At 40.6% G+C, this 26,299-nt stretch overlaps 1 protein-coding gene across 1 annotated transcript; it reads left to right on the forward strand.

Moving 5' to 3' along the window:
- Nucleotides 1–296: 296 nt before the first annotated feature.
- Nucleotides 297–23,194, forward strand: hcfc1a (host cell factor C1a). Its single transcript, XM_057846834.1, has 28 exons — nucleotides 297–640; nucleotides 1,764–1,964; nucleotides 2,447–2,595; nucleotides 2,994–3,154; nucleotides 3,233–3,441; nucleotides 3,594–3,678; nucleotides 3,808–3,914; nucleotides 3,984–4,163; nucleotides 4,249–4,491; nucleotides 4,585–4,727; nucleotides 4,793–4,975; nucleotides 5,761–5,985; nucleotides 6,849–6,953; nucleotides 7,042–7,258; nucleotides 7,347–7,483; nucleotides 7,587–7,734; nucleotides 7,831–8,051; nucleotides 10,451–11,273; nucleotides 11,359–11,501; nucleotides 11,614–11,751; nucleotides 13,289–13,535; nucleotides 13,630–13,905; nucleotides 13,993–14,099; nucleotides 14,178–14,312; nucleotides 14,399–14,584; nucleotides 14,667–14,964; nucleotides 20,725–20,788; nucleotides 20,882–23,194. Exons 2-28 carry the CDS (start codon nucleotides 1,769–1,771, stop codon nucleotides 20,919–20,921), a joined length of 5,166 nt encoding a protein of 1,721 aa, XP_057702817.1. The 5' UTR covers nucleotides 297–640; nucleotides 1,764–1,768; the 3' UTR covers nucleotides 20,922–23,194.
- Nucleotides 23,195–26,299: the final 3,105 nt, after the last annotated feature.

The raw sequence follows: 26,299 nt of genomic DNA on the forward strand, positions 1-26,299 counted from the left end.
TAGCTTTCATATTTCATATATACACAAGAATGTGGTTGCTGTATAAAATAATTATTATACATTGAAAGCGAGCGTACTGCACTAAATGTGGGCGTGGTAACTTTTAAATAAGCAAACAAGAAGGAAAAAATAATGCAGAAATACGAGTATTGTGGAATGATGCGAATGTGCGAAAACAGTTGAGAGTGGTACGAAAACCGGAATCCACTGCAACAAAGTTAAAAAAAAAAAAAAAAAAAAAAAACGGATGTCGCCATCTTTAGTAAGGGACAATAAACCCTGGACTATCATAGAAACGTGCTGTAATGAGTTATACGTCGTTACGTGTTAGCATAATGTGTATTCCGAATGCTTATTAACTTTCCTCTTCGCGCATTCGATATTTTTCGATTTTTTACAGGTTAAATTGAAAGATTATATTAATTATTGGCCAACATAGTCAGCAAGTTGTTCTCCGTCGCCATGTTTACTTTGGGTGACGCCAACTCTCTCCATTTTCCTCCGCCTCTGGTTGTCAAGAAGATGGCAGCTTCCAGGCAGGCATGAGAGGAAATTTTTCTTCGCAAATCGAATGAATCTGGATTATTCCCACAAGATTAGACCACCCATCAGTGCTTTTGCAAATCCTGCATCGAATTAGGTATGTAATTTTTGCAAGAAGTTGGCCGTTTTGAGTTTGTACTGTTTTGTTGTGACAAACCGCTCGGCCATTTTTCTTGTGGGAGATGTACAACTAGGCCGATTGTAGAAAGATGGCTGCTTCCACTGACGGCATGAAACACAATAACAGTGTGTTTATGCAGTTCCAGTAGGTCTAGTCACATTCCAAGGGTTTCGTTGCAGCTTTGTCTACGTAAGGTAGTATGTGCATATTGGAATAGTGCGAAAAATCATTGCATTTAATTGTAAAAATCTGCGACGCTATGACAGATGCTAGCTGCTAACACTTTTGGGTTGACCCGCTAATGCGAGCGAAGTTCGGCTGGCAAATATGTGCTGTGTGTGTTGAACTACACTATGTATACAACTGTGTGGGTTAAGACACGGAGTTGTCGCTATACTTGGAGCTGTTTGAACATAAATTGAATGTTCCGTTGCTAGTAAATGCGACAGGATGGCTTCAGATAATGCTAAGTTTACTGGCTACAATATGGCGACTCCCAGAGAGGCATGAAAAAAGCCGACTGCTGTTTATGAGTTTTAGCTGTGATTTACATGCGAGTTGTATAACGACACGTCCCTGTGTGTGGTCGTTTGCTCTTTGTTTTCGTTTACTGTGGTTTTTAACGGTTCGTAGTTAGTGTAGTCTGCGGCCGCGTATTTTCCTCTTTCATTCGCTTCCGCCATTTTTCAGACTGGCAATATCGATAGCGGGGGCTTGTTTGGTTACAAGATGGCGGCTTCCATAGGTTGTATTCAATGGCTGGAAACAGCTACGGCCAACCGCGAATATTTGTGATGTGATTCATTTCAGTATACGGCGTTATTGGCGGATTAAGGTCACGAATTATTTGTTTGTAGACGTGACCTGATGTTTTTATTTGGCTTCGATTTTTAGGAAAAAGTTTACGACAAACAGAGCTAACAGTAAAGCTAGACTCAGGCGCACCGCACGGTAAGTTAGTCACTGTGAAAAGTTGGTTTTCTTGTCAAGTTTATATTCGTTTTCATTTTTCAGCATCTACTCGTTGGTTCAGCACAAAGACGTTCCAGTGTTTCGTTGTTTCGTTTTATTTACGTATTTTATTTTTTTATTTTGACAGAAGTCATGTCTGTCCCTGGTTCCGCGGTGACTGGGACCTCGGCGTCCGTTCTGCAACCGCGATGGAAACGGGTCCTCGGATGGTCGGGTCCCGTTCCCCGGCCCAGACATGGACACAGGGCTGTGGCGATAAAGGAACTGATGGTTGTGTTTGGCGGTGGAAATGAAGGGATAGTGGATGAATTACATGTCTATAATACCGGTAAGGTTGAAATATTTTTTTTATTACGCTACTCATTTTAGCATGTGTATAAAAATATGAGCATTTTTATATACTACATAATTATCGAAGTGTAAGACGAAGAACTTGATTAAATACAGTTTACATACAGAGATACTAATCAGTACAGGCCGCAGCAGGCCTAAACATATTCAAATTTCTGAACATTACTCCCTCTGCTGGGCAAACATTCACATTGCTCATTAAAAAAGGCGGGCTAAAGTAAAACGGCTGATACTAGTTTCGAAATCTTTCAGAAAACTACTTAAAACGTTGTCAAACATTTTTTGCATGTCTCCTCCTAGATTACATTGTCTGTTAGTCAAAAATAAAACCTTCATACGTAAGATTTTAGTGATAACATTTTTTTAACTTGTCTAATTTTAAAATTATTGTTCTGAAATATCATTTCTCATTCAACATTACGTTATTGTAATGTAACCTGGTGTGTTTTCGTTTAATAGCAACAAACCAGTGGTTTATCCCTGCTGTTCGTGGTGACATTCCACCTGGTTGTGCCGCTTATGGTTTTGTCTGTGATGGCACAAGATTGCTGGTATTTGGTGGTATGGTGGAATATGGAAAATACAGCAATGATCTCTATGAACTACAGGTAAGTTTTAAGCTTATTTCATATTGTCCATTTATACGAAAAAGGAAAAAGAAATCATTTACTGGCTTTTTTTTTTTTTTTTTTTTAAATCATTTGTATTACATGTTTATTTTTTGCATGCATTTCTCCCCTCTATGCAATTACACAATATCGGTCTTTGTATCTTCTGTTTTTATTTATTTGTTCTTATCAGTGCTCAATTTAATTGGCAAGTTTGTTAGCTCTATGACACTAATGAATGTCATGGTTTGCTATACCAGCAGAAAATATCTTTTTTTATATATACTGTATACATATGTGTTGAATGGTTGATTGAGACTAGTTATTTCTGAATTAAGTTGTTACCTTCAATACTAATTTTACCTTCATCACTAATTTTACCTTTGTCTTCATTTTAGGCCAGCAGATGGGAGTGGAAAAAGTTAAAAGCAAAAAATCCCAAAAATGGCCCCCCTCCTTGTCCCCGTCTTGGTCACAGTTTTTCCTTGGTGGGAAACAAATGCTACTTGTTTGGTGGACTCGCCAATGACAGCGAGGACCCAAAAAACAACATTCCCAGGTAGTGTGAGAAATGAATTGGACATCTTTTGTTGGTGCGAATAATGGCAATGACTAATGCAAGGGTCATTTTCCTCAGATACCTGAATGATTTGTACATACTCGAGCTTCGTGCCGGGTCCAGCGTTGTCGCATGGGATATTCCAATCACATATGGAGTCCTGCCTCCTCCTCGAGAGAGCCACACTGCAGTGGTTTACACAGAGAAGCTGAGTAGAAAATCCCGACTGATCATTTATGGAGGGATGAGTGGATGCCGTCTTGGAGATCTATGGACTCTAGATATCGGTAGATTTAAAAGTTGTTTATTAAGTTGAAAACTATCAATTCATTCGCTACCAAATCTGATGTTAAACTGCTCATAAGCATATATGTTGTTGTGTTATGTTGTAACTTTTATGTTGTTAGTACGACACTTGACAAATATTCCTTTTCACTAGATACCTTAACATGGAACAAACCATCAGTGAACGGCACAGCACCACTCCCTAGGAGTCTACACTCTGCCACTACAATCACAAATAAGTAAGACCGCCACTGACTCCTCTTACCGTACATTTTGTGGATGTTGATTTTTTTGGGGGGGTCAGTGTACTATGCTTTGTTACTGAACAGCTCATTATTGTTTCATTGTTAATTGCATTTATTGTGCAGGATGTATGTTTTTGGTGGCTGGGTTCCTCTGGTAATGGATGATGTCAAAGTGGCCACACATGAAAAGGAGTGGAAATGCACAAACACCCTGGCCTGCTTAAATCTTGGTTGGTTTGACTGCCCTTTATATATTCATTAAGTAAATCGTATACAATTTGTAATTTGTTTTTCTTTAGACTCCATGTGCTGGGAGACGGTGTTGATGGACACCCTTGAAGACAACATTCCCAGGGCCCGTGCTGGCCACTGTGCTGTGTCTATCAATTCTAGACTTTATGTTTGGAGCGGCCGTGATGGTTACCGCAAAGCATGGAACAACCAAGTCTGTTGTAAAGACCTGTGGTACCTGGAAACTGGTAAGTGTTTCTTTTTGTTTGTTTTCTTCGTTTCATCATCTCACCATCCAAATGATTGACATATTTTTGCTCTCCACACCGACAGAGCGGCCGCATGCCCCTGCTCGGGTGCAGTTGGTCCGTGCCAATACAAACTCCCTGGAAGTGAGCTGGGGTGCAGTTTCGACTGCAGACACATATTTGTTGCAGCTGCAGAAATATGACATCCCCGCAACTCCAGCTGCAGCCTCGCCAGCAATGGGTTCACTCCCCTCGCAACCTGTGAATTCTCCTAAGAGTCCCGCTCCAGCTGCTGCGGCCCCCTCTCCACAGAATCTGCCACAAACTGGTATTACTGATGCTTCTTCCGCTATACCCCCAAGGGAAGCTCAATTATTCATGTTTTGTACACATGCATAACACTTCTTTAATTTTTTTACAGCTGTGTTGAAGGTTGCCACTCAGCAATCTGCCACAGGCGCATCAGTTGTCACAGTCCGCCCGACACAGCCTGGGAAATCTCCTGTCACTGTGACATCCCTTCCTCCTGGTGTCAGAATGGTTGTGCCAGCTACCCAAGGATCGGTATGAACAGATGTGTTTGACAGTCAAATGAATAAGCATTAATCTTCACCTTCCTCTGATTTCAGCCAATTGGAAGCAGCCCTCAGATGAGTGGCATGGCAGCTTTGGCTGCTGCAGCTGCAGCCACACAGAAGATTCCGCCGTCCTCTGCTGGAACAGTCCTCAATGTTCCCGCAGGCGCCACAATTCTCAAAACAGTTGCCGTTTCCCCTGGCACAACCACAGTCAAAGTTGCTTCCCCAGTCATGGTACGCATTAGAAAGATAAACACTAATGCTGCATTCAGACTGGCCGTGTATTGTCGCGTGAAAATGCGTCGCACATGCTACGCCTATCGCCAAATGCTGTTTTGTGTTCACGTCTTCAAAAATCGAAGTCCACGTACCTCGGAAGAATTCTGTTTTACGCAATCTAATGACTTTAATGTCATAAATGAATTACTTTTTTTTTCTATTATTTCAATCTTCTAATATTATGCCAAAAGTAGTTTTGTGCTGATACAGACCTTATATCGCCAAAGTGAAACCAAACACCGTAACGTTCACGTAACGTAAAAATAAGTACCAAACAACTTTAATCTCAGAATATTACAACCTTGTCATTTTAAAATGTATGACTTCATTCTCGTAATATTGCGACTTCAATGTCCTAATATTGTGACTATTTTTGTAGTCCTATTTTTTTTCTCTTTGGACTTTTGTCAACTGGGTTCTGGCTTTGGCAACTGAAGTCACGTGAATGATGGCTGCTACGTCATCGTCGCTGAAATCTGCCGCAGAAACATCAACTCATCTTCTCTGCGAGGCAAAAATTCAACCCAGAACATTGCTGGGCATGGCCTATCTGTTCAAACTGACGTTATCCCGTCATACCTGACGTGGCCGCCTGTCACCCCTTCCAAGCGCGATTATTTTTACTTTGTACGGGAACCCATCGCACGACCAGAAAAACCACAACCGATCTGAATGCAGCATAAAAGTGTACATCATCGAGCTGTCTAAAGCAAAGTTTTCAAACAATATTGCATGTGTAGGTTAGCAATCCTGCCACCCGTATGCTGAAGACTGCTGCAGCTCAGGTGGGCACCGCAGGCACGTCTTCCCCCACTACTACCACCAGGCCCATCATCACTGTGCACAAGTCTGGCGCGGTCACTGTGGCTCAGCAGGCCCAGGTAGTAACCACTGTGATGGGAGGAGTTACCAAGACAATCGCCTTGGTCAAGAGTCCCCTCACCATGGGCAGTGGTGGCACTCTGGTAAGAAAATAGGATCATATCAGTTCATCCCATGATAAGAATTTTATGCCACATCATACAAATAAGTATATATGCATAAGATTTGTGTACAATAAACGGCTTAAGTCAGGCAAAAGTTAAAACATGTTTGGTTATGAACATATTTGTAAATGCAACATAACCCAATGTAATTTTTGGACTATTATCCTCTACTTTCCCCCAATTTGAACAATGCGGCTTATACTCCTATGTGTCTTATGCAAGGAATTTTACTGGCCAGTGAGCTGCAGGTCTTATGAAATCATCCCATAATACAATGCATTTTTTTTTCTTGATAAAATTTTGTGTGCAGCTTGTAGGCTGGTGTGCCTTTCAGTCCAAAAACTAACAGCAATGAACATATCCAGATATGTATGGTAATAAGCAGTTAACAACACTTGAGTGTCCTTGCAATATTAGTCATAGCTTATTGTGTTTTGATGTTATGATGTAATTTCATTTAATGTTTCTACAAACATAATTATTTGACTTCATTAATTTTGCACTAAAGCTTCATTTGAAGAAAATTTCAAATCATTGAAATCGCAATATTTTTGCATAAGTGTTGCTATGTGACAGCAAAGACATACGCAGTAAACGCTGGGGTGAGTGAAATGTTCACAATATGAGCATAACAAAATAAACAATGTCGCGAATGAAAATAGTTGTTGGCAAATTTGATTATCGTCATGACTTGTCAAGTAATCTTGGCAGCCCTACTTATCACGTGAAAATAAACCTGTGAACGCAGGCAGACGGAAATTTTGGCCTACGATGAGGTTATTTATTGTGACAAACTTTTGTTTGGTTAAAATTGAATATTTCAATCCCTCTTATGTCGGCAGATCTCCAACCTTGGCAAGATGATGTCAGTGGTCCAAACGAAGCCAGTGCAGACATCAGCTGTGACAGGCCAGGCTTCAACCAACCCTCTGACCCAAATAATTCAGGTAGAATATATGTTGCGCTAAGAACCATTCTTGTAGGCACAATATGTCTCTCAACTAAGTTTTTTTTTTTTTTCCTGTTACTCACCAGGCAAAGGGTCCCCTGCCAGCTGGTACCATTTTGAAACTGGTGACTTCTGCGGATGGAAAGCCTGCAACGATCATTACCACCTCCCAGGCTGGAGGTGCCGGAAACAAGCCCACAATCCTTAATATCAGTGGAGTCTCTTCAAATGCAGCTAAACAGGGCCCGACTATTATTAAAACCATCCCGATGTCGGCCATCATGACCCAACCTGGAGCAACAGGTCTGAAGTCACAAGACTTATTTTCAGTGTTTTACGTCTTTTTGTAGCATTGAAGTGGACATTATGCATTCCGCTGTTGGTCCTGTAGGTGTAACGAGCAGTACCGGGATGAAAACACCCATTACAATCCTCACGACCAAAGTGATGACCACTGGAACACCTGGCAAAATTATCACTGCAGTGCCCAAGCTAGGCGCAGCAGCTGGCCAACAGGGATTGACACAGGTACACATATCAACATGATAAAACTCTGGCTGGTATTTTGTTTTGCTATTGACCTTGTGCTGTTTATGCGCAATTAAACTCTGTGGGAATCTGCTCTGTGTAGGTCGTTTTGAAAGGTGCCCCGGGTCAGCCAGGGACTATTTTGCGCACTGTACCCATGAGCACAGTAGGCGGGGTTCGACTTGTTACTCCAGTGACGGTATCTGCCGTTAAACCCACTGTCACAACCCTAGTTGTCAAGGGAACAACTGGTATGAAAATAACTCATTTATATTTTTAAGGGGGGGGGGGTTATAGTCACAATATCATTAAATATATTTTGCTGTTTGGTTGTCACCTTTCTTTAGGAGTCACCTCTCTTGGAACAGTGACTGGTACAGTCTCCACAAGCCTGGCAGGTGGCACTGTGGACACTGCTAACGCATCACTGGTTACTCCCATCACCACATTGGGGACCATTGCTACCCTTTCCAGTCAGGTCATCAGCTCACCTGCGATAACTGTGTCAGCTGCCCAGACCACTCTAACGTCTGCATCCACGTTGCCCTCCTCCACCATTACAGTGCAGGTGCAGCTTCTGGTTTTTAGTTATGAGATTTTTTCAGTGTTTGTATAATAACTTCAATCCTTATCATCATAAGAGAGCTGAAACGAATACTCGAGCATCTCGAGTAACTCGAGTTTAAAAACTGATCCGAGTAATTTTATTCACCTCGAGTAATCGTTTATTTTGACAGCTCTAAGCATCACGTTTTGCTCAGACTACTTTTAATGTGGGACAACGCGCTAATGTCACGTGCGTAGAGGAAGAAGCAAAAAAAAAAAAAAACAACTTACTGCAGCCAACAACCGCTACAAACGACGCCGATGTTGCTAAATACTAGCCCGCACATGCTACGTTAGTTGCAGGTAGCGTCTGATGAGTCTCATAGAGATCACATGTATGTTGAACTAGATGCACAATGACAGACTAGGCCGCGTCTGGGCAGCGTTAGCAAACAGCCGCCATCTTAAAGCAGTAGAGCGCTAAGCGCTAATAAAGAGCGCTAATATAGAAGATTAACGTTACTGTCACTACTAGCTCACCTTACGTTAGCCCTGCGGAGGGCTAGGTTTCAATTAATTAAGACCACTTTCGATGCGTGGCTAACGTGTCTTACATACAGGCTTTAACATAACATAGCGCTGTGGAGTGATGAGTGTGTCAAATAAAAACTCAATAATGCTAACTATCAATTTTAGCTCAGTAGTCATTGCTGGATAAAACACCAAGTAGCACTAGTCCCTAATGTGCTCCAATACAGCCTGTATCATACATTTATTTTGAACAGTGCAAAAACTCAAAATCCTATCTAGAGCTGTCCCGACTAGTCGACATAGTTGACGTCATCGATGACGTAAATCCGTCGACGAGCACAACATCCCGTCGACGGTTAATGAAGGGTTAAAAAAAATATATGCGTGGAAAGTTCAGAATGTCGGATGCTCTGTATGCAAGCGGGGAAAGCAGCACAAAGCCAAAAAAAAGCGCACCAGAGTGTCCAAAACATTGACTTATTTCAAAGAAACAATGGAGGGTACTCTTCTGTCCTGTCTCTTCAATGCCAAGCTTGGCTGCACGTCGGCCGTGAATAAACACCTCAAATGCCGTTACCCAGTTTGTAATTTTTTATTTTATTTTATTTTATTTTTTTTTTTGTACACCAGAGGGTGCTGTCGCCTTACTGAATAATAATGTTTCATTGACAATGGGCCTATAAGTGCTATTAGTATTGTCCTTAATGCTAACTGAAAGGTTTATTTCATGTTATGGTTTATTTTATGGTATAGAAAATTATATAAGGTTAAAAGGTCATAAATATATACAGTATATACAGTGATTGCACTCAAGGGAGAGATTGTCAATGATAAGGTAATAAATTAAGGTAAAGGCAATTCATTGATATATAAATAAGGTTTAAAAGGAAGAAGGTGAAAAGTTTATGTTAATTTCTAATTGTGTTGTTTTATATGTGTGCACCGCAGCTCTTACGGTGTGATTACATCAAGGATGGAATAAAAGTTGTAAACCATCAGTTTAAGAGACCACCTTTTCAATCGGGATGCTACACTAGTTAATTCTATCAGCATTTGAACTCATTGTTTATTTGTGATTTATTATTGTTATTTACGTCTTTATTTGTACTTTAATAAATAATTTAAGTGTTCCAATATGTTTTTTGTGAATTGATAAGCATCAACAAAAATTTCATTGCTAAATTAGTAAACAAACCCCCCCCCCCCCCCCCCCCCCATTTTTTTTTTTTAATTATTAGATTAGTCGACTAATCGTAAAAATAGTCGGCTGACTAATCGGGAGAAAATTAGTCGTTTGGGACAGCCCTAATCCTATCAGGACTTAGTTTAGACTTACTTAAAACTTAACTAGAACTTAAAAATGGCTGGACACAAATAGAAATTCAATTGAAAAACGTGGGAAAAATCCAAACTTTTAAGTGATGTGTGTTATCAAGCGTAAAGGCATTTTTAGGTGTATATATATATATATATATATATATATATATACTTTTTTAAAATAAGATCTAAAGGTTTTTTGAGTGAAAGCAGTGAATTAGTCTTGTTGGCTGTTTTCAACAATATACATCAAAAATAAAGACATTGATTGACTGAAAATTATAAAATGTCTTGTTTTCTCATGTATATCTATAATTGCTCTTCACCTAAAAATGTATTTGTTTTATCCGGTTACTCGATTAATCGATAGTATTTTCAGTCGATTACTCGATTACTAAAATATTCAATAGCTGCAGCCCTACATCATAATTATAAAGGGAAATGCTTACTTAGTTTGTGTCTAACATCTGGGGAAACAAATGGCAATTGATAAGAGCTTTTTGTTTTAAATATATAAATGTTCCTATAAAATATTTATGAATGAACAGCTTTTCCTGTCTTCCCTTATCCCAGAATCAACCCACCCAGGTGACTCTGATCACAACTCCCAGTGGTGTAGAAGCCCAGCCTGTGCAGGATTTACCAGTATCAATTCTGGCTTCACCCACTTCTGAGCAGCCCAGCTCCTCTGAGGCTGGAGCTGCTGGGGATGGGTCCGGGACTGTTACATTGGTCTGCTCTAACCCGCCGTGTGAGACGCACGACACCGGAACTACTAATACAGCCACGACATCGTCTGCCAGCATTGGTGCAGTGCAAGTTTGCTCCAATCCACCTTGTGAAACCCACGAAACAGGAACCACCTCCACTGCCACCACCTCCTCCGCTACAATTGGAGCAGGACAGGTCTGCTCTAACCCGCCCTGCGAGACCCACGAAACGGGAACCACCAACACAGCTACAACGGCATCCTCAAATATGGCCACTCTTCGCGTCTGTTCCAACCCGCCATGTGAAACCCACGAAACTGGAACAACCAACACGGCAACCACAGCCTCAGCTAGCATGGGAGTACAGCAGGTGTGCTCCAATCCTCCATGCGAGACTCATGTGACCGGTACCACCAACACATCCACTCAGGCATCTTCCAACATGAGTGAAAGCCAGACCAGCACAGTGCAGAGGGTTTGCTCCAACCCTCCTTGCGAAACCCATGAGACCGGAACAACGAATACGTCGTCGACGGCCACCTCCAGCATGGGAGGAGACCAGACCACTTCAGCAACTGGTGCCGTTCAAAGAGTTTGCTCCAACCCCCCTTGTGAAACACATGAAACCGGGACCACCAACACAGCCACTACTGCCACCAGCAGTCTTGAGACAGGAGAAGGCACAGGTACTCAAATCATCAAATTTGAACTATATTTTTACATTATTTGCTTTTGATTTGACTGTAAATATTATTTTGGGCTATCTCTCAGCAGCTCAGCAGACAGAGGATGTAACCGAAGCCACCAGCAGCACTGAAGAGGCCTCATCCACTGCAACAGCTGTTACTGCCACCCAGGGCAGGGCCATCACTACTGTCACTCAGTCCACGCCTGCCCCCGGGCCATCCGTACCTGTGAGAATAACTGCCTGTCAAGGGCCCATATAGCAACTGTCTCAGCCTCACTCTTGATAATGTGTTCGGTCAATTAGATTTTTGCAACATAATATTTTCGTGTTTTCTCCAGTCAATCTCGTCAATCACCGAGGGGGTGAGCACTGCAGCTAGTTCAACTGAAGAAGAACCCATGCAGACTGAAGCAACCGCACCTGCAGAAGTGGCGCCTGCAGAGGAGGAACCCACTCCTATGGAAACTCAGGCAGAAGTATGTACCGTAATTTTCGGACTATAAGCTGTTAGTCTTTTCCCACGTTTGGAACCCTGCAGTTTATAGTCTAGTAGGCGTGTGCCATCTTAGGCACCCCACAATTCAATTCGATTACGATTCAGGGTGCTACGATTTGATTATTGAACGATGATCACGGTATTGACGATGATCACGGTTATCACGATTATTGAGGCATCGTACATTACTAATTAATAAAGTAGCCAAACAAATTTGTCCATTATTTAAAGTATTCTAATGTTTCAACAGGAACGATGGAAACATGCCCATACAACAAAAAGCTGCCCTTAAACTGTTTTTTTTTTAATAACAAGAAAGTGCAAAATCAAACCATTTTAAAGGCAGTACCTATTTCACAACATGCCTATACAACACACAGCTGACCTTGATATACTCTTTTTCACAAGAAGGTGCAAAAACATTAGCTATTTCAAAGGCAGTCCTTATTTCTCTCAATAATACAATAAAATTTACACTGGTGGAGTGAATTCCATATTTTCTGTAAACAAACAAAGTGTCTTTAGAAATAAGACTTCTTTTAACCAATATACTTTCTTTTCACAGATTTCTGTACTATTTCGCAAGTTTGTAGTGTTACCGCTGTACTTAATCATGGTTTTACACATTCTGCATAAGGAGTAACTTTTGTACACCAACAAACATCGCACAAATGGACATGGAAATACACGTTAGCGAACTTGCTAATGAGCTTAGCGCTTGGCGCTAATTAGTAGCATCACAAAAACGACAACAATAAAGGCTAAACAGTACAAGAGGGTTCGAGTACTCACCACTGGTAGACGGACACAGGACTTAGCAATGGTATGGACTTTTTCCCCAATTAACACAACTTGAACCTACTGCTGGAAAACTGAAAGACAAGGAGCAACAAACTATTTCTCTTCCCCTCGCTCTAAAACATAACTTGCACACAGAAGCGCGACCGCCAGGTCCCGGCATGGCTCATACACAAATTTATTTTCTAGTCTTTTGAAAAGGAGTAAATCTCTTGCTCAGTAACCGGCAGCATCCATCATAACGTGTGTGCGCCAGTTAAAGGTGTCCAGGCGGCAGATGCTTCTTGAATTTTGTTCCGCTACGAGCGGCTGTCATAAAGTTATGAGGGAAAATCATCATTTTTGAACATTTATGAACCGTAATCGAATCGTCACATGTGGAATCGCAATGCATCTTATAATCGTTTTTTGCACTCTTATAGTCTAATGCATCTTATTTTTTATTTTTATTTTTTAAATGGAATTTGGTGTAAATATCCCTTTCTACAACATTGACACTTTTGCCTTATGGTCCAGCGTGGCCTGTATATGAATGAATATTTTTCATGTAAAAGTTGGTCAGTGTGGGTTATAGTCCAAAAATTATAGTAAATTGTCATGACACTTGGGCTGTACTGCTATTTGAACTCAAGCAGAGATGCCATTTGATTTATCGTAACGCGATAGATTTTTTTTTTTTTTTTTTGGGCACTTTCTGATCACTTAACTGTTTTTGTCAGGGAGACGCAGCAACAGTCGACACAGCAGCAGTCGACGCAGCAGCAGTTGCCACAGCCACAGCTTTGAACCTGCCGTCTGAACTCATGTCTGAAGGCCAGGGAGCCACGTTGATGGTAACGGGACTGTCAGACGAAGAACTCGCCGTCACAGCGGCAGCAGAGGCCGCCGCTCAGGCAGCGGCTACTGAAGAGGCACAGGCACTGGCCATCCAAGCGGTCCTTCAGGCCGCCCAACAAGCTGTAATGAGTGAGTTTTTTTCATCAAACCTGCCGCCGCAGTCTGATATTTCCAAATGTTGTCTAAAATTCCTGACACAATTTTTTTTTGTTTTGTTTTGCAGATGAAGGCGATGCATCCGGAGAGGCTCAGCAAACAACCGGCATCCCCATCATGCTGACACAGCAGGAGCTTGCAGCACTGGTCCAGCAGCAGCAGCAGCTACAGGAGGCCCAGGCTGCCGCCCAGCAGGGCACCGTCGACACGAGCATGCCCACTGAGGGTCTCGCTCCGGCCGACAGCCTCAACGACCCCTCCGTAGAGAGTAACGGACACAGTGAGATGGCTGCTGCGGTAACCAGTGCGGTGGCCGCCCTACTGCCACGTACCACCGCTGAAAGTAGGCAACTTAACCTTGCACCCCGCCCCTCTCCTTTGTTGAAAATACTGGATTAATGTTTCCTGTCTTGCTACTTGCTATCCACAGCACTTGCTCCTTCGAGTACATTTGCGCCAGCTGTGTCGGTGGCCAGTCCGGCCAAGCTGCAAGCAGCAGCTGCGCTCGCTGAAGTAGCCAATGGCATTGAGGGAGAGGTAAGTCTTGCAACTGTTACTTTTCTTCGTGAGACTAGTGTCTGAATTAACTGAATGCGTATCATTTTGTGTGTGTAGAAGCAAGCCCCTCAGCCGACCCCTGTGAAGCCTGCTGTAAAGAAAGAGAACCAGTGGTTTGATGTTGGAATTGTCAAAGTGACAAATATGGTTGTCACACACTTTTATGTACCGGCAGATGATTCTCAAGGAGATGTATGTACCATCTTTTGGTTCTTCTTTATGCTTCAAAGTATTATGGGCTTACTATTCACACTCTTATCATTGTGTAAATCTATAAGGACGACTCTGGAGTCATTCCAGACTACAGCCAGATGAAGAAAATGGAGCTTCAGCCAGGAACGGCGTACAAGTTCCGTGTAGCTGGAATCAATGCATGCGGCCGCGGCACCTTCTCTGAGATCTCAGCTTTCAAGACTTGTTTGCCCGGATTCCCCGGTGCACCGTGCGCCATCAAAATCAGCAAGGTAAAACCAAGTCTGTTCAATTACTAGAGATGTTTCACCCTTGAGCAAACCGATCAACCCAATTGTTTTGTGTGTTGTACAGAGCCCCGATGGCGCTCACCTGACCTGGGAGCCTCCCTCAGTGACGTCAGGGAAGATCATCGAGTATTCCGTGTACCTGGCCATCCAGAGCAACCAGACAGCCGAGGCCAAGGCCTCTACCCCGGCCCAGTTAGCGTTTATGCGTGTGTACTGTGGACCCAATCCCTCTTGCCTGGTGCAGTCTTCCAGTCTCTCCAACGCTCACATCGACTACACCACCAAGCCAGCCATAATATTCCGCATCGCTGCCCGAAACGAGAAGGGCTATGGTCCTGCCACTCAAGTTCGATGGCTGCAGGGTGAGAACCACAAATCACAGACTTAATACTTTAGAGGGCACTCATTGAACTCATTGATCGCACTAGACGTCAAATCAGGCGAATAATCGCTGCCTGCCATCCCAGTCAAAATGGATGGACGTCTAATGCCGTCCGTGGCACTGAAAGAACCAGTTCTCTAGTTTAAATGAATTGGAACATGTCATTTTCAATGGCGGACAATTAGTTAAATGCAATCAAATTAAAAAGGAAAAAAAAAACTTTTTTTTTTTTTTTTTTTAACGTTGCATTTTTTCTTTTTGATGGTTAATTTCAATTGTTTATGAAAATAATATTAAGGTTTGGACCCAATTGAAAAAGTTATCTAAATAATTAGTGGCTTTGTAATGAATTCACCTTGATTAGTTGCATGGCATTTTCCCCTAAAAACCTACTTTTGCCTTTATTTGAAAGGATTTTAATATGCAATTAATTGCATTTCTACAAGGCTCCTAAAAAGGATGTCATGGAATTTTTGATGGAATTTTTTTTATATATATATATATTTGTCGTTCAGATGAGAAACTTAAGAAATCTTTAAGTTTATCAGCTAACAAGAAGTGGCGAGATTGATCATTTCAGTGAGAGGAGGCAAAATTTGAGTGTTTGCTATCATTGTGCGGCGCGATTAGAAGTTGGACACCCATACTCCCACAATTGTTTTATGATGCTGAACCAGTTTATTTGCTTCACTTGTTCCACTTTAAAGGCCTGCAGTTGCGCTATTTCACCTTTGGTGGGCAATGTATTGCATGTTTAAAGAGCATATGACACCAGAAAAAAAGTCTTAAATGGCATTATTATGTGAATTAGAATCATATTTTGAGACGATTCGACTATATACAACAATTTAGCAAAGCGCAGATGACGAGAAATTAGTCTTTTAATCTGCCGGTTAGCCACGCCTACCATTATAGGGCTTTAGCGTCCCCAACAGGTGGATGACGTCAGCGGTAGACTGGGCTCATCGGTTTTACTATTCAGGCCATTGAGGGGGAATTGTTCAGAACGAGGAAAACGCGACGAAGAGAGCCGCAAAATGTCATTGTTTCAGTCTCTCTACTCCAATATTTTTACAGGATATTCTTTTTATGCAAGTATTTTTCCCCAATAGCTATATAAATGGCTTGAGAAGGACCAGTCAGCCCGTCGAGGGGGAACTATTCACAATGAGGAAAACGCGACGAAGAGAGCGGCAAAATGTCATTGTTTCTGTCTCTTTACTTCCATATTTTTACAGGATATTCTTTTTTATCCAAGTATTTTCCCCAATTGCTAAATAAATGGCATGGTCAAGACAAATAACAATCTTGTGCTAAATGGAATATGAAATAATAAAAATCCATTTATTCAAGACGACATGGCAAAATTACTACATAATGGTCAAAACTGTCGACTTCACCTTTACTGTCGCACCTCCCGAACGATATTTTATGACACCTAAATCGGACATATGTCATTTCCCTTCGCCGGCTTCAGAGAATGTAAACAAACCAGAAGGAGTGACAGCTAGCCAACATGCTAACCCGAACCGAGTGATGTTTCAAAGTCTTCAAAGCGGAAAATCACACAAAGCTATCATGGATTATTTGACATGACGACCCGGTTGTCGAATGTCTTAGCGGATCGGCAAGCCGCCCGGCGGAGAGCAATTTACAGTTCGTTCCCCGGAGGAGGGTGGCTGGAGCTAACGCAGCTAACGTGCTGCTGCTAATGCATTAGGAGAGCTTTTTACATGCCTATCAATGATCAAACGTAAGTAGTCCTTCATTTAAAGGAAGTTTGTAGTGTTTACTTTGTAATCGCTGTATTCGTATTTGACATAATACAAAACAAGATGTTTACTCACTTCCTCGTAAGTCCAATGGTCCCACAGTAAATATCCACGGTGAATGGGAACCTTTTGAAACTCCAAAAAGGCGCATACGCCTCTCCCTCATACAGAATGATTTTTCTGCAGCCGTTTGGCTGGCGTGATGCGAAAAATAAACGTATTAATCCGCAAAATCAGCTGAATCCTTCGTCCTCATACACAACAGTACACTGTAGCGTGAAGAGGACGTCTTCTACCGTACACGTCACAGCGCCCTCCTCCTCAATGCGAGACCGAAGCCGGAAGTCACTCATTTTCCTGGCGCGGGATTCAAAAAACTAAATAAATATAGCGATCGCTTCCACACACATCCAAGCGGTCCATATCATTCAGGAGCATAAAATACCGCGTGTATTATGAAATAAACATGCTTTTTCGTGTCACAGGCACTTTAAAGATGTTGGCTGCATCCACATAGCTACTAGAGGTGGGAATCTTTTGGCACCTAACGATTCGATTACGATTCAGAAGCTCCGATTCGATTATAAATCGATTATTGATGTTATACCCCCCCCCCCCCCCCCCCCTTTTATTGTTTTGTCCATTAGTTTCAAAATTGTTCAAAATTCCTCTCAGGCTAAACCAAACTAATATTTCAGTATTATGTTAACAGTTTAAAACAGTAAATAAAATAATCAAGTCCCATTCTGTATCAGCAGCTTTAAACTACATTCAATTAATTTAATGATGTGAATAAACCGTTAAAGTTGTTAAAATTCTCCCGTTATTCCATAATCCCTTCTGTCTATTTTCGACATGTCAAAGTTTTAAATCTGTTACATCATTTCAAGATGGATTCAAGTTAAGCTTTTGCCGATTTAGGAGTATTTTAGATAAAAAGTTAATTAGGTTCGCTACAACCGAGCCTTCTATAGAAGTCTACTGCTTTAACGCGGCTGTTAACAACGCGGCAACTACTAAACGGCAAGTCTGTCATTTTGCATCTAGTTCTTTTTACATGTTCTACCGGCGCCGTCGTCTGTCATTTTGAATCTAGTTCTAAATATATGTGATATCTACTAAAGCCGTATGTGGCCGTATGTTTGTAGTTGGGCTGGGCGATATGGCATTAAGTACATATCACGATAAATTGTGCAGATTTACCTCGATAACGATAAATGACGATAAGTTCGCCCAAGCGGACTATTATATAATTTGAAAATTTGAATCAATTCAATCAATCATTAAACTTTTCTCGTTAAATTTATTTACCAGCTTTCAATTTAACAATTGCACATGCAGTCTAAACATTAAGTATTAAAAAAAAAATTGTAAACAATAAGAATTATTGTGTGAACATTTATAACAGCTTGTATGAATTGAAAAATGTACAACATTATAAAAATCAATATGACGACTGTGCAAACATGTCATTCTAACACAAATGACTTGCAGCTTTAACAGTACACTTTAGACAACTTATTGGTAATGGCTGCTGTGACATAATTATTCAACACAAGTGTTTACGTCAAGGTTTCAGGTTTTTATTTGTCAAAAAAATTTTTTAATACATGCACCCTCCACACAGGCTCAACCAGATTAAAGCTGTATTGCTCTGATGCCAATGAAACAATTAAGATTTTATGATGGCAAAATAAAGCAAACACATACTGAAAAATAGCTGTGGCCATTAAACTGTCATATTATATATAGGCTTCACTGTTGGATTATACTTTATGCTGAGTGCTTTACCATCATGAAAGCTTTCAGAGAAATCACACAGATATGTAACGCGACATAATGATTGCTACATGAAGTCCGTGCCCAGTCCACTCATTAATTTGCCGTTTCGACAGGGTTAGAGCCACTATCCGACTCCATCACGTTCATTTGTAGCGTTAGCTGCTAGCGTTAGCCTGTGGCTTGGCTACCAGAAGAAAGCACTGAAAGCATCCTCTCCTGAAATCGTGAGAACCATGGAGGACAGCGGGTGAAAGCCCGTCTGGAACCCGCCAAGAGTTTACTTAATGTCGGGTGAAAGTTTGGCGAAGCTAACTTAAGCCCGACTCCATCCCATTTACTTGTAGCGTTAGCCGCTAGTGTTAGCCTACCGGGCTTCTGTTTGTTTGGCTTCCTGAAAACCACGTGACTCCATACGTAAGCACACGGTCTGCTTTCTTAAAGGGGAATGAACATAGCCAAACAACACAGAGTCAAAGCGGGATGAAAAGACTATATTTTCTTGTTTTATTAAATTACCGAATTTACCGACATGGTCAAAATTACGTCGGTCATCGTGAAGAATTTCGGTAACGGTAAATTTTCGGTTTACCGCCCTGCTCTAGTTTGTAGCAGCTAGCAACTGGGTGTTGTTTGAAGCAGCTGTCGGCCGCTGTAAGGTATTACTGTTTTTTTTTTTAATCTAGCGGTATGAGTTGAACAAGATATTTACTCTCGGTCCGTTCCTCATTCCGTCCCGAAGACCGCGCTGACTGTATTTTCGGTCTGCTTTACCTGGTATAATTCAATAATCTGAATTTGGATTTTTGTGAATCGTTCTCAAATCTTCCACGGCTGAATCGCGAATAATCTTAGAATCGGAAATTTCGCACGCCTCTAATAGCTACTGATTAAAATACAGGGGTCCATAAAGTCTCTTTACCATTTCAAACATTTATTAAAAATGCAATTGATTAGATATTTTATTCAGATTTGTTCTATTGTATTCAGCGTTTATTGAAGTTTTTTTTACCTCTTTTAATACACTTCTACATGGGCACCATTAGTTGCACGAAGCACATCAAGACAGTACTCGATTTCTTGCCATGTTCGCTGTAGCATAGCCTCATCAATTGTGGCAATGGCATCTGTAATCCTTCGCTTAAGGTCTGTAATGTCCCTTATCTTTGTTTGATACACGATATCTTTAACATAGCCCAATAGAAAGAAGTCCAGGAGAGTGATATCTGGTGAACGTGGCGGCCAAGGAAGTGGCCCATCCCTTCCAATCCATAGGTCTGGAAAGGTTTGATTGAGGAACCCACGAACATGCAGCCCCATCTTGCTGAAAAATGATGGATGGTTGAAGGTCATTCAGTTGTGGTGCCACATATTCAGTTAAAAGGTCAAGGTAAACATTTGCAGAAATTGATGTCTCGATGAAGAAAAATGTTTGTAAGCGTACAAACGCAAGTTCTTTTGTAGGACCTTGATCACTGATGAACGCGGTAGCTGTAACTGTGTGGCAGCAGTACGGATGGACTTTGTGGGAGAATGAGAAAAGGATTGTCTTACACGGTCGATGTTTTCATTAGATCTTGGTCGCTCACTCCTTTTTTTATTTAACACTGTCCCTTTCTCCATAAATTTCTTGTGCCATGCACGAATTGACGGACGTGAAAATGGATCTCTTCCATACTTCTGTAGTTTCGCTGAGTCTGCCTTTCCGATTTTGTTTCAATAAACCATGAGACACAGTGCAATAAAAACCTTTAATAAACACTGAATACAATAGAACAAATCTGAATAAAATATCAATTGCATTTTTAATATTTTTTTTAAATGGTAAAGAGACTTTATGGACACCCTGTACTGTAATACAGTTAGTCTAACTTGGGTTTGCTGCCTGTTTCACACGTTAAACTTCCCTGCTTTCAAATGAGACTGTTAATGGAGAAAAAAATGAAGGGCAAAATAATTTGACTTCAAAGTGTTTAATGTTGTCACTTTATTTGTCAAGATGGTAGTACCTTCGAAACCAAATCAATTCCACATCACATTTTGGGGTCAACTAACCATTTTTTAAAAAATTTAAAAAACTTTTTTTGTAATTAATTTTCAAAAATTGTCTCTTGCACAGTAAATGTTATAAGCTTTGGAACCTAACAATAAGAACACATTTAATTTAACCACTCCACTCTGCTTTCTAGAATCTGGCAAAGACGGTGCCTCCGCAAAACCGGCACCCAAAAGACCAGGCACCTCACCTGATACGTAAGTACTTAAAGTTGTTTGATCTTAAGTTTTGCTTATAATACATAATAGTGAACAATGGTGAACTTGTATTGTTTTTGTGTGCTCTTGCAGTAAGACTACTGGTCCAAAGAAAGCAAGGACGGACCAGTGAGGTTGTCCAGAGATCCCTGCCCCTTTTTGTCCTTTTTTCCTACTTGCTGTCCTTTTTATCCGGAAGACCTCTTCATCCTCAATGTCATCCTAATCGCATCCTCCTCCACCCACAAGTCTCAGGCCAGACGGCAATGGAGGCAGAACACCTGAGTTATGCAGAGATGAAAGTCTATCTGAGAGATGTTTCTGTAGATACACCCCACTTTTCATCCATGTTCCGTTGGCCATGTTATTTGTAGAGACATGACGTTAGCAGCACATTATCTTTTTCAGTCGAAAACCCTTCCACCATTTTAACTTTGCTTTTTGGGGCTTGTTTCAGTACTTTAGCAGTATAGAGAAGCATTTACATCCTTCACAAACTGGGAGCCAGCCCGAATGCTATGTTACTTTTGCGTGTGTGTGTGTCTCTTGTGAATCATTGGGGATGTAGAGAGACTACATAAAAATGTACAGTGTTGGAACAAGGTTGCGGCGGCATTAGATTAGGTGAGAGGAAAAAAATTGGTATGGAATCAAATAAAAGCACTTGTCCTAAATGATAGGACATTATTTTTTTCCCCCTTTCTTTTTTTGCTCCAAATTGCTTCTTGAAGACCCAGGTCCATACAGTTAGAATGGTATTGGGTACATCATCACTGTGTGCTTTTCACTCACACCAACATGTGGACTGTTGACATCTGGATGTGGTCAAGGAAGAAAAAAAAGACAATTTGTAGAGAGTTGACCTTGAACTTTGCTTCGACTGAGACTTGCAGCACATACACACACAGATAGCAACACCCCCCCCCCCCCCCTCCCAAATTAGCGAGCAATGACGCAGAAGATCTTTTTGTGTAGTTTATTTTTGTATTTTTTAAGCCTTTACTCTCCTTCTGTGTGTATGTTGTGCATTTTAAAGCATCACTTTTTTTTTAAGCTATTGTTCATCCCCCAGAATAGTTTGTTTGTTGGCAGACTGTTGGCCATGTTGAAGTTGCCACTATATTTTTAAAAGTTGTCATTCAGTTGGTTGTATGTTCATGTTAACAGACGGTAATTAAAGAGCGAGACTTTGTTCGTATTTGTTCCAAGTAGAACCGAAGTGGTTATAGGACTGAAGGGAACTTAAAAGTGGGAGAGATTTTACTTTTGTTTACTGCAGCTTTCTCAATGCTTGTGTTTTGCTCCGTTTGCCAAACATGGAGTTTCCCGGGATTCATACCCACCACCTTAACATCCCATGATTTATGATGCTTTTTATGCTCATGAATGTGGTATCTCACCTCTTCATTTTTGTTTTGTTAGAATGTCAAATTATAATAGTAGGCTTATTCCCCTATCTTATTGATGTATGTGAACCCATTTAATAAATTTTAATTTTTTTTCCCTTCCATGACTCTGTATTTCAAACTGCAGATGGCGTGCGGGTCAGTCTGAACGGGGTTTTCTAGAGCGAGAGCTTAAATAGCCAGAGTGTACTCACTTGTAAATTAATTCGTTCATAGAGCAAGAATAAAACGAAACAAAATCACCTTGGCCTTTTATATAATTACCTGTGACAAACTGTTTTTACATACTGGTCATCTCTTCATTGCCTTTTTGTGTATTTACTATGAAAGAAAAATTCTATATACAAAGCTATCTATAGTCACTCGACTTGTTTTCGATTTGCTTGTGCCCCGCTGATTCGCTGTGTGAGAGTCAGAATCCCTTTAGAGTACAGCACCAACTTGTACTGGGATGTTTCTGTTTTAGCCACGATGAGTGGCCAGATACCATCGCCTTTTCTCTGGCTCGCATCTAATCTACCATTTGTGGGTTCTCTAAGTTTCTTTCTCTGGCTGAATTCAACCTTTCATATGCATTTTTTTTTTTTGTGCGTGTCAGTGTGTCCGTTGAACAAAACTAGACATGCATGCAAAAACAGTGTATTTTGGTAGTGATGCCTTAAGTTAGATCATATGCTGAAGGTTCTACAAGGAAAAACAAAAAAACATTAAGTTTGTTCCTCTCTCCACGTGGTATTCAAGTGTGTCCTTTCCTTCCTCAGTACCTTTTCAGGGTCACTCTTTTTGCACCCTTGTTAGATAGGTCTCCATCAGCAGTGCCGAGATGTGTCTGAACTTTTCCCTCCACGAGTGGTGCTTTCAGCACTGGCAGTCGTTGCGAGTTTCTCTGTCGGCCGATCGCAAGTTACCTGGAAATGTCCTGTATTTTCAAATGTGTGTTTTTTTGTACTGTAGGGAGTAATGTATCTTTTATCATCAAAAAATAAACATGGTAAACAGAGGCTTGGTTCTTTTTCTTTTATTGTGGTTCATTGGGGATTTCTTTTTCTGTGACAAAAAGCCATAATGACAAATTCTGTCAAATTGATATCAGTACAGTATATGAGGTAAAGTAAAAGATTGACTAGTTCAAGTCTAGAGGTGAAATTAACATTGGCAAAATAGTATATAAGGTATGCAATGTTAAGTTCAGAGCGACAGAGAACCATTCCAGCCTTCTGTAAATATCCAATTTTTCAACTTTTATGTTCAAGTTAACCATTTATAAGGGGGTGAGTGATATTTTTGGGTAAATCTTATTGTTTAAAAAAAAAAAAAAAAAAAGCGACCACCTATGTTGCCAGCAGGGTTGGGGATCGTTTCAATTTGAGCGGTTCCGATTTCACATTTCGATTCCTGTTCCAAACGATTCCGATTCTTTTAATGGGCAGGGTCCAAAAACTTGCATAGTTTATGTTAATTTTAGGGCTGTCAAACGATTAAAATTTTTAATCGAGTTAATTACAGCTTAAAAATTAATTAATCGTAATTAGCTGCAATTCAAACTATCTATAAAATATGCCATATTTTTCTGTAAATTATTGTTGGAATGGAAAGATAAGACACAAGACGGATATATACATTCAATATACGACACATAAGCACTGTATTAGTTTATTATAACAATAAATCAACAAGATGGCATTAACATTATTAACATTCTCTTAAAGCAATCCATGGATAGAAAGACTTGTAGTTCTTAAAAGATAAAAGTTAGTACAAGTTATAGAAATTTTATATTAAAACCCCTCTTAATGTTTTCGTTTTATTAAAATTTGTAAAATTTTCAATCAAAAAATAAACTAGTAGCTTGCCATTTTTGATGTCAATAATTACACCATGCTCACTCATTGTGCTGAAAACCCATAAAATCAGTTGGACCCAAGCGCCAGCAGAGGGCGCCAAACACCAAAAAACAAGTAACAAGCGGACGTTACTCTGTGCGTTAATTGCGTCAAATATTTTAACGTGATTAATTGAAAAAATTAATTACCGCCCGTTAACGCGATAATTTTGACAGCCCTAGTTAATTTCTTAACTTCTCGATTAATTTTTTTAATTATATGAACTTTCAATTCATGATGAATTTCTCACAGGGCTATTTTTAACTTGTATATAAACATCAGTCTTTGAACTTGAATATGATGAAGTTTCTTTCCACAGGAATGCACTTTCACAAAGATGTTTATTTTTCAAAAGCTCACAGAGAAAACATTTACACATATTGTTTTGCCTATGTTTTAGAGTGTCTTGTGCTTCAGGCATTTTTACATAGTGTTGACCTCCCAATAATGGGCTAACCTAGTGCAGAATATTAAACAAAAAAACAACTTGTAAAACCTAGTCCAGATTGGCAGCGGGTATAGTATAATATCAGAAAGTTTTGTTGAGGAAAATGATCATATCTGCCTTCTCAGGCAGTTAGAGTGAGCGTTCTGGACAGAGAGTGTCTCCTGCAGTGGAGAACACGCGTTCACTGGGTGTAGATGAAGCTTGAACGCATAAATATGAGAAAGCGAGAAAAAGTCGCAAATATTACGTAGGGGTGAGGTAGCTGTGAGTCACTACGACCTTTACATATATGTACCTTAGCTGGGAGCTATGACGAAACATTACTATAAATTCTTCTATTGATTATAATTTGATGTAGATGAGGCAAAATAATATGGATTTCCTTATTTATAAAACAAATTCTAAAACAAAAGGTGCTTTTAATACTGTTGACTTTAACGGAGGCAGAGCTGGTTGAAATCAAGTTGCAACGCACAAAGACGCGCTTCATGTGGTTTCTTCTTCGTGGGGTTCGGAAGCGGGTTTTTTTTCTTTCTTTTTTTTTTTCGCAACGACGGTCAGGGCACCGAAACAGGGAATCGACCTGATCCCATCGATGTTCGATGCCCAACCCTAGGTTGCCATCACATTTTGTGTCATGTAGGTAGGCACACAATGCTAACGTTTGTTCTACGTCATCCCTGCTAATCGCCAGAGTCAGCGCTTTACATGGCCCAAATTGTGATGTCCATATCGTGGAGACCAGGTCTCAATTATAAATGTTTTAGTTTTAATGTTGTTAATCACAACTGTATTTTTTCCTCTGTCCGTAGGTGAGAACGAAAGAAGGCAAAGGTTGTATGTACCGTAATTTTCGGACAATAAGGAGCCTTCCTTCAGATAGAACACTACTGCGTTTGTCCACAAGCACAGCCAAACGCAACAAAAGATGAAAGCTCTTTTGGGCTGCTTTAAGACCACATAGATGAGATAACAATGAAAATTGGGGAGAAGGGGTAAACCTCGGTTCAATACGTTTCTCACAGTTTATTTAATGTTAACAGTATGAAAACACATACAGGAGGACACTTCTCTTGAAGCAGCTTCCTACTTGAGTTTTGCCGGTTAGCATGTTCTGTTTAATGTTATGCTAACTTTGATGCAGGTCGGACTTTCAGTAGCAAAATTGGTGGTGTGTTCCCCACCTCCACAACAGTTTTACATTACTGGCAGTGGCTGCTGCTGGCCGAAAAAAAACCTTTGAATATTCTTTCTCGTCAAAGGGGGCGGAGGAGGCGGCATGTTGTCGAGATGTTGTCTGTGTCATGGTTGAGTGGGTGTCCCAATCAAATGTGCGTTTAAGGGGGAAAAAATGGACCAGCACATTCAGCAAGTGAAAGGGGTAAATGTAAGTCTAAACATAATGAAAATAATTCACTTACCGTATTGGCCCGAATATAAGACGATGTTTTTTGCATTGAAATAATGCCTTACATAATGTCTTATATTCGGGGTCTAGACATTATACCCATTCACGACGCCTAGATGGCGCCAGATATCATTGAAGTGAATGCTGAACTTCAGGAGTAATGTTCTGTCATGACAGAACTCAGCTACTCTCAAGTTTAACCAGTTTGCATTATTTTATTGCAATGTTTTTCCGAGTCGGATATGTTTCAAGACTACAGTTACAGTTAGACCTCACTTTTATGGTTAATGCAGTTATTGCAGTTTTGTTGTTTTATCACAATAGATTGGTTTATTTATATTTTAAAAAATCAGAAGCCATTCATTT

Source organism: Corythoichthys intestinalis, chromosome 9 (assembly GCF_030265065.1).
Source record: "Corythoichthys intestinalis isolate RoL2023-P3 chromosome 9, ASM3026506v1, whole genome shotgun sequence".
NCBI classification, from domain to species: domain Eukaryota; kingdom Metazoa; phylum Chordata; class Actinopteri; order Syngnathiformes; family Syngnathidae; genus Corythoichthys; species Corythoichthys intestinalis.

Excerpts from the sequence above, each read along its gene's own strand:
- hcfc1a (XM_057846834.1), top strand. The coding sequence starts at position 1,769 with ATGTCTGTCCCTGGTTCCGCGGTGACTGGGACCTCGGCGTCCGTTCTG. Across the intron at positions 4,728-4,792 it reads TGCCAGCTACCCAAGGATCG|CCAATTGGAAGCAGCCCTCA; the intron begins GTATGAACAGAT and ends CTCTGATTTCAG. Across the intron at positions 7,484-7,586 it reads GCCAACAGGGATTGACACAG|GTCGTTTTGAAAGGTGCCCC; the intron begins GTACACATATCA and ends TGCTCTGTGTAG.